We start from the raw sequence: 9,456 nt of genomic DNA, 5'->3' as shown, positions 1-9,456 counted from the left end.
AAGATTTAATTTTAAACACAAAAATGAATAGGGTTAAGTTTTTTATTATATTAGGCTGTTAAATTACAAACTGCAGCAATAAGTTCTTTACAGCAAAAAAAAGTTAAATTTTAATTGTTCTTATAGAATTTTAAACCGGAAATTTTGTTTTCTATTTTATCTGTTGAGAGAATAATAATTGAAAATTTCTTCGTTTACTTTTAATTCATTTTATGTTTTAGAACTTTCTGATACAAATTATCTTTGTACGCAATAATTAGACTATTTTTATTACTAAATCTAAAATTAATTTTTTGGCCAACATTTTTCCAAAAGTAATAAAAAAAAAAACTTTTCAATTTTTTATTTTCCTAATGTGTATGTTGCAATATGTTCAATTAGTGAACAATAAGCAACCCCATCCACGGCCAATGAGATGAGGATGATGTGTATGACATATAAATGAGGTGTTGTACATGCTCAGTCCCACCAATCCTACCCACCGGATTGGTCTAGTGGTGAACGCGTCTTCCCGAGAGTTCCAGCGTTTAAGTCCTAGTAACGTCAGTTATTTTTACACGGATTTGAATGCAATATCGTGGATACCGGTGTTCTTTGCTGATTGGGTTTCAGTTAACCACATACCTCAAGAATGGTTGAACTGAGACTGTACAAGAATACTCTTCATTTACACTCATACCATCCTCATTCATCCTCTGAAGTATTATCTGAAAGGTAATTACCGGAGCCTAACAGGAAAAAAGGAAAGGAAGTCCGACCAATCCTGAGACGTATGGTTAATTGAATCCCAGCTATCAATGTACACCAGTCTCCATTGTCTAGTATTCAAATTCGTATAAAAGCAATTAACTTTTAGTAGGATTTGAACCTCAGAATTATTTCAAATTGGAAATTTTTTGTCAAGTGGGATAGTTTATTACTTTTTATTTTTTATTTTTTAATAAGATTTATACAATTTTTTGTATTTTAAAGGATAATAATCCTGTCACTACTCATCCTATCTTTAATTAACTTAACTATCTTTTTTTTTATACTTGATTACTGTTAGTTTTATAAACCGTTTTTTTATATAAATTTTTCAGGTTTTTTTTTATTCTTTTTCATAACAAACTTTGTAAATTTCATTTTTCGTTTAATAATATAAGTAAAGTAAGAAATATATTCTTATTGTATGGTAATTTATTAGTGCAGTATTAGGTATGAACCGGCTAATGTGAATCGGGATTATTTGGCTACAAGCCAAATAATTTTCTTCTGTGTTAAATCAGTTCAGGATTAATATATTTTTGTAGGAAATAAAAAATCTGATCACCTTTAAGTACTTTTACTTTCTTCATAAAAAAATTCAAATATTTAAAAATAACAATTAAAAATGGGTTTACTATGTACAAATTTAAATAAAGATTATTTTACAAAGATTTTAATCTTACTTAAGAGATCTATATATAGTATTATAAAATAACTTCCGCGTTGGTTTCTTTATAATACGTTAATAAATTATGAGAAATAGTCTTAAGTATGTTTATCAGGTCAGAAAATAACCGTAAGCGGCCTCCTGAATTCAGTAGTAGTTGCGGGTACAGGAGATGTCTGTTGATACTGAGGATATTGGCTGATCGGTAGAAGGCCTGGACTTTGGTAATAGCACTGTAATGCGCCTGGAGAAGTCGAAGAAGCGGACGATGTAGACGAAGGTTCTGAAGATTCGGCTTTAGGAGCGTCTGCTTCGGGTGACTGTGACGAACTTCGCGGTGCTTCGTTAGAATACAATTTACCAAGATCTAAAGGAGAATATCTTTCACCGTTATACATTTTGCTAGATTCCATATAAAGTTTTGAAGATTCAAAATACGCTTTTGTAAAAGCCGGATCCAAATAACCGTAATTTTTAGCTGATGTATCCAGATATTTTGCGTCTGGGGAATATACAGACATAGCGAGTGTCGAGGGTGGCATGTATGGCCGATATTTATCAGCGGCTTCCATAGAATATTTCATCGCATCCATTGGTGACACCACCTGAAAATAAATATTTATATATCTAGTTTAAGTTTGAAATATAATCTTCACGGACAATATTGCTTCGTTTTAAATTAATTTTTAAGGTTTATATCAATATTTCCTGAACTGTCCTATTTTGTAGATTAAATAATCTATACAAAAATTTTCAAATATCACCATATTAAAATATTTTTTGATGTAAGGAAACAACAAGAAATAATTTTATCTGTATAAATTGATATTTAAATAGAATACTTGAATTACTGATCAACAAATTCGATCTTAAAACCTATCCTTACAACTGTTCGATTATGGATAATAAAATACTAGGTTAATAATGTATTTGAACTGGTATTAGAACAAATACCCAGAAATAATAAATCTTATTCCCTTAACCTCCCTTAAACGTTTAAGATTTTCCTATTTTTTACTACATGGGATATTTTCAAAAATATTTTAAGGTATTCCTTATAAACGACAGCAGAAACTTAAAAAAATTTTCTTTTTAAAACTTTTGTATAAGATTAAGTAGATTATCTTCAAAACTGAAATTTTAGTACACCACAGAATTAAAGATGTTTCATTTCTGTACATAATTAATTTAACCAAAACAGCTAATCAAATGAAATAGCTTAATTTTTTTTTCCATTTCATTATTTATCATGTTAAATGAAATTGTCATGTCAAATTATCTACAATCAATATAAATAGTCTTCAAAAAATTATCTAAAAACAGTGTAAGTGTATTTACTGTTTATATAAACTCTTAAATTAACACTTTATTATTTAAAGCAAAATTTAACTCCTTACCTGCGCTTGAGCTTGCATGCTAGTCTGAGCAGCAGCTGCTGCTGCCATACTGAGCGATCCATATGCAGCCGCCGGACCATAATACGGTCCAACTTGTCCGGTAACCATACCTACAAACAGAAAAATATATATTAATTTTCAGCGCAAAAAGTAAAATTGCAGTAAAACATAAAGTACGTGTAACATCAACAAATATATGTATTTTTTTATGTATTTTGAAGCTTACAGCACTACATTAAATTCGAAAAACAGTATCATACTTATGGCCTCTACTGTCATATGACATACGGTCGTCTTTACTTGACACAGCCAAATCTAAAACAAGATTTTTCATCGCTCTCTCGCATGTATTAGCTTAAATTCCTCAAATAACGCGTCGAATATTTACTTTCAAAACATCAATCGTTGATGGATTGTTGCTATAGACTTGCGCCGTAACATAACCCCATAGAAAATAGTCCAATGGAGACAAATTACGCGGTCTTGGGGGCCAATCACATTACCATTTCGTGAAATTATCAAATTACCAAACTTCTGACGCGATAAGTGAATTGTTTCAGCAGCTGTGTGACATGTGGCACTATCCTAAGGAAAGTACATCTCATTCAAATTAAAATTTTCCAAATTTTCAAACTAAAAAAGCATAAATCGTAGCTTAATAACAATCAAAATTTACCGTAATAATATCACCTTGCTCATTTTCGAAAAAATGACCCAATGATTCCAATGAGTCGCTGTTGAATCATCTGTGGATTGCAATCAATCCAAATTTAGTAATCGAACCTATATTCGGATTGTTTATTAAGCCATAAAGTCAAAAATGAGACTCGTCTGAAAATATGATTTTTTTTTAATGAAAATATGGATCCATTTCGAGCTGCGGTAGATATCAAGCACAGAAAAATTCTCTTTAAAATTTTTAACCAGACGATGAACTGTGCTTTTGTTTGGCCGGTTATGTATACCATAATTCTGGATAGGGGCACGACGCGTAACTGTAACTTATTCCATATTTCGATAATAAATTTTTATGATTTGTAAACACTGCTGAGGCACGTTAACTTTCCGTGATGACTTGTCATAAACTACTGAAAGTATATGTCATACTTGAAAAATTAAAAAAAAAAAATCAACGTCGCCACCCCACACAATGTAAGTGTTTTGCGCTCAGTTTGAAAGACTCCGTATATTAAGTGGTTTTTTAATTGTATTTAATACATTGTCGTTAGTAAAAATGTTTGAAAATTCAAATAACTTTTAAAATTTTTGATGTGACCGATGTTCCATAAAACTGAAACTACTTGAAATTCTTAATGATGTGTTTGTTGTAATGATTTTGCAAGAAACACGTATAATAAGTCCAGATCCGAAATTTCAGTTCGACTGTAAATAAATAATTATTTATTTTTATATACTAGAAGAAAAGCAAATCATCGGTAATCAAAATTTTTGTCTTTGTACTCTGTATTTGCATGTATAAATTTTGCCATTTGCCAGTATTTAAAATCGTACTAAACAATTACATAACCACAGTAATTTATTAATTTAATAGGTTTTTAAGAAGAAAAAACAAAACAATAAAACGGTTATATATATATATATATATATATATATATATATATATATGTGTGTGTGTGTGTGTGTGTGTGTGTGTGTGTGTGTGTAACAAGAAAACTAACACATTTTTTCAAACAAACTTACGTCAATGGATATTTTTTTCTGGAGAATCTTGCATGATATTGTTTTATTGAGTTTACTTTTTAATATACAATAGCTTATTTGTAGCCACCCTTTTTTACACGATTGCCCAAAAAGGAATGTAATATTTTTATGGTGTATGAATGTTTATGTGTTCCAAGGTAGGAGCTCAACGACCGAACCGATTTAGATGTATGACTCCGCGTTGGAATTCTAACGTTATGGACAGTGTCATAGGCTATATAAATATGTATATATATATATATATGTTAAATTGTAACTACAAGGCCAAAAAATAATCATATATACGATTCTAAATGGACAATCGATATTATTGTCAATATCGATTTATTTGTATCGAAAATAGTTATGTTTTAAGATCTGCTACGAAATTGAATGAATGAATTACGGTATTAAAATTTACTAATTTATTTTATAATTATTCCTGTTGATATTTATTGTTTGTAAACATTTAAGAAAAAATCTTATGTTTTTTACGGACAGTACGTTCGATCATATAAGCATGTTCTTTCTTCGTGCTCCTATTTGTTTTGTTGCTTCTTCTTACTTGTTGTTATAAATAATATTATATATAAATATAATATTTGATAGTAGATCGGCCCGACTATTTCACATAATTTTATTTAATTAATGGCTTTACGGTGGGTAATATTTCAAACCAGATTAAAGTTTTGGTAATATCATCCCCTTTATGAAATTATAGATAAAGAACGAAGGGGGAATGGATTTGTTATAGTGGCCAGAACGGTATTGTTGATAGAAGTCGTTTGACAGCGTTCTCGCTGATGAATGACTTTAGTATTTACCTTTTATTTTCCCTCTCCTATACCACAATAAGGCAACACTGTCTTCTTTTCACTTGTTTACATAACCTGCTTGATAAATGACTATTGAACGCGCTAATGAGTATTGATGCAGTGACACGTATCATTTATTATTCACCAACAATCAATTGGAAATGGCAGACAAAGCTAGGACCGGCATTGCTTCTCTCTAATTAAGGTCACACATACTATTGTCAGACTTTAAGATTAATATCAAACTAGTCTATCCTTAGCATTAAAATAATTGTAAATCCAACTTTGAATTGTTACGGAATAAAAAAAAGGATATTCAGTAAATAAATAAGTTTCTTATTCACTTATTACATAAAACGCCAACTGCAGTTGGGTATCTATTTATTTGAGTTTGACATAATTATTATTGTATTTAAAATCAAATGAAGTCACGATAAAAAGTGAATAATAATTAAAGAAAAACAGTTTTCAAATTATAAACTTTTTTCAAATGAAAAGGAAATACTGTGCAATACCGTAAAAATTATAAAACAGATTTTTAAAAATCCTTGAAAATAAGTAATTATATTACTTTAATCGATAAGTTACCGTGAATGGATTATTAAAAATATTTTATTATTTTTAAAGTAAACTAAAGTGTTATAAGATGTTTATTTATAATTGATAATATTGTTAAAGAAATATTTCCTGTATGAAATTCAGTAAAGATTCTATAAGGTTTAGTTTAAATCGTTTCAAAGACTTTTGGAATTTTAAGATGATACTAATTTTTATAATTAAAATGAAATTTTTAAATATAAATTCCTAATGTTTTAAAAAAAAAAGATCAATTTTATTTTGGATATAAAATATTAGGAAAATTTATAGTCAAAATTAATTTATTAAAATCATTACTCTATGAATTTACTGTAACAAGAATTTTCAACTGCATCGATTAAGACCAACGTCTTTCATACCACATATGATCTACTTTATTGGATTGGATCTACTAAATATCTTGAATACATTTTGATACCTAAAAAACATATGTACGGATAAAAGGAAACCAATAAATATAGATTTCAACAACTCTCTTGAAAAAAAAAATTGATACAGAAAACTGATATCAAACCGTTCCGGATATACTCAATATAACTTAGGCGAGCAATACGCGATTGATACATCGAAATTTTACGATTTCAATTTAAACTACTTCACATAATTACTAAGTCATTATAACTACACATCTAATTCAATTTACCTTTGAGACATAGATATTCCGACCATTAATGCCAACAATTAGAAAATTTTCCGCAACACATTGGTTAAAATAAAGAATTAAAAAAAAAAAACATTAAAATTACGGCGCAGTAAACCTTTTAGTTAATAATGAGAAGAGTAAGTTATTTTATCGTATTTCTGTAGATTTATTTAAAAGAAACTGAAAATGATACATCCGTTGAAATTTAAAATATTAACATTTTAATAACGAGAAAACATAATATAAGAATTCTAACCTAAGAAAACATACATCGTGTAACCCTTCATCAAACACCTCAACGAGACAGACATATGACGATTTATTACTTATAAAATAAGTGTACATTGTAGTATGATAAAATCAAATAATTAGTTTTAAATGTAAAACATATTGATGAAGTCTGTTCGTCAGCTGCTACATAATTTCCATTGAGAAATGTTAAATTGAACCACCATACAATATATATATATATATATATATATAAATGATTAAGGAAATATATCTAATATAGAAATAATAATAATAATAATAATAATAATAATTTGATTAATACCCAGCCCGTGGCTGGTCAAATGGTTAACTCGACGTCGCAAATCCGTTGTTTAACAGCTGATTTTCAAAGTGGAAGGTTCTGAGATTCAACTCTCAGTGATGATTTATTGCTCTTATACGGATTTGAATACTAGACGGTCAATAACAGTGTACTTTGATGGTTGGGGTTCAGTTAACCACACATTCAGGAATGGTCGGCCCGAGTTTGTACAAAACTACACTTCATTTACATGTCACACATATCATCTTCCTCGTCCACTGGGCCGTGGAGGGGGTTGCTTATTTTTCAGGGGTTGAACGAATTGCAACGTACACATAATACAGTAATTGCACATAATAGAGTATTGCATAATACTGTATATATAGATCTCTTAAGTAAGATAAAAATCGTTGTAAGATCTATTTAAAGATGATCAGATTTATTTAAAGATGATCTGTACATAGTAGGTTAAACCACTTTTTTAATTGTTATTTTAAATTACTTGAATTGTTTTTTTTTTCAAGAAGAAAGTAATAAGTACTTAAGGTTGATTAAATTTTTTATTTGCTATAAAAATACATGAAACCTTAACTAATTTAACACAGTAGAAAATTATTTGGCTAGTAGCCAAATAATTCCGATTCACATTAGCCAGTCCATACTTAATGGTATGAAAGGGTCTAAAAGACAACCTCCGGTAAAGCACATCTGAGCGGAGGGGGTGGTGTGGTGACCGGGAACCTCGCAAAGCGTGTCTCTCCCCCTTCGGGGTCAGGATGAGTTCATATTTAATGCGATACTAATAAATTCCTATACAATACGAATATATTTATTATTTTAGGTATGTTATTAAACGAAAAAAGAAATTTACTAAGTTTATTATGAGAAAATATTCAAAAACCACCTGAAAAATTTACACAAGAAAATGGTATACAAAACTAAATGACAGTAGTGTTAATAACAGTAATCATCAGTTATTAAAAAAAAGATAAATGAGTTAATTAATGATCTGAGAGACCAAAAATGATCTAATTGGTTGGATGAGTAAGATAAGATGAGTAGCGATAGGATAATTAACCTTTAAATACAAAAATTTATAAAAATTTTACTTACAAGAAGCAATAAAAAAATTTCATTTGACAAAACTTTTTGAAGTCGAAAGATCTGAGATTTAATCCTAGTAAAGATATGTTATTACTTTTATAAGGATTTATATACTAGATTCGGTATCCACTTTGGTGAACTATTGGTTCACTTAATACACCGGTATCCACCGGTGTACTTTAGTAGTTGGGATTCAATTAACCACACACATCTAAGGAATGGTTAGCCTAAGTCTGTACAAGACTTTTTTGAAATATAGATGAGGATGTCATCATCATCTCATTAGAGGTGATTACTTATTTTTTACTAGAACAGATTGCAACGTATACATTACGAAAATAAAATTACTGATCATTTTTTCAGACGACTCGACTTTATTATTGTTATATAAATAAACTTTAATATTAAAAATCCTACTAAATGAATAGAAAGTAAAACCTAACATCTAATCCGTAAAAAATAATAAATTTTATTAAAATAGGTTTTCTTCTAGTTTGTTCAGATTAATATTTAAAAGGGTTTTTCTCTTAAATTTATGAATTGAATTAAATTTGTCTTACATTAATGAAAATTTTAATATAAATTATTTTTCATATATTTCCTATTTGTTTTGACTTTTTAAAAAGATATTCATATTCAAATTAAGTAATTAAATTAATTAATTTTACCATAAATTCAAGAATGATTTTACTTACACTTCCCTTACATAGATAAACACATACGTATATAACTGATTAATAATATGAGGATATAAAAATTTTTTGAGAAGAAATTAAAAATATCAAACAATAAAAATGACAATTCTAAAGTTAATGAGAGTATGGAAGATTGGTTGTCAAAGTAAGAGTGTGAAACAAGTCAAATTGGGATATGTGAGGGAGAATCTGAATATTAATTGTCTGGATTTTGCAGATAATCTCGCTCTCTTGGCAGAAGATATGAAAAGCAACTAAATGTTTTACACGAATGGTCAAAATGTCAGACTTACAAATCGAAAAAACAGACTATATGACGAATATTAAGCACGCACTAAAGTTTTTACGAACAGAGCTCGGAAGAATTAAGGAAAAGAGTAAATTTAGATACTGGGGTGAAGTTACCCAACCAAATGGAATAGACAAGGAAGCAAATATAGTTAGGATCAATAATACTCTTAAATTCTACACCCTGAAGATGGACGTGCACAGTAAGAATCTGATCTCAAGGATGAGCAAGATCAGGCATTATACAACGGTAACCATAAAGAAAAAAGT

The 9,456-nt window shown here is 29.0% G+C and overlaps 1 protein-coding gene across 1 annotated transcript in view; it reads right to left on the bottom strand.

The window, feature by feature from the left end:
• Nucleotides 1-359: 359 nt before the first annotated feature.
• Nucleotides 360-9,456, bottom strand: part of Sox21b (SRY-box transcription factor sox21b) — a 121,969-nt gene continuing 112,872 nt past the window's right edge. The window contains exons 4-5 of the mRNA XM_075357829.1: nucleotides 2,812-2,921; nucleotides 360-2,019 (exon numbers count right to left, since the gene is read on the bottom strand). Coding sequence (XP_075213944.1) covers nucleotides 1,531-2,019; nucleotides 2,812-2,921 — 599 coding nt within the window. The 3' untranslated portion in view covers nucleotides 360-1,530. The remainder of the gene's footprint in view (nucleotides 2,020-2,811; nucleotides 2,922-9,456) is intronic.

Source organism: Lycorma delicatula, chromosome 2 (genome assembly GCF_047948215.1).
Source record: "Lycorma delicatula isolate Av1 chromosome 2, ASM4794821v1, whole genome shotgun sequence".
Taxonomy (NCBI): Eukaryota; Metazoa; Arthropoda; class Insecta; order Hemiptera; family Fulgoridae; genus Lycorma; species Lycorma delicatula.
Note: the sequence above shows the minus strand (reverse complement) of the source record. Positions and strands in the feature narration are given on the sequence as shown.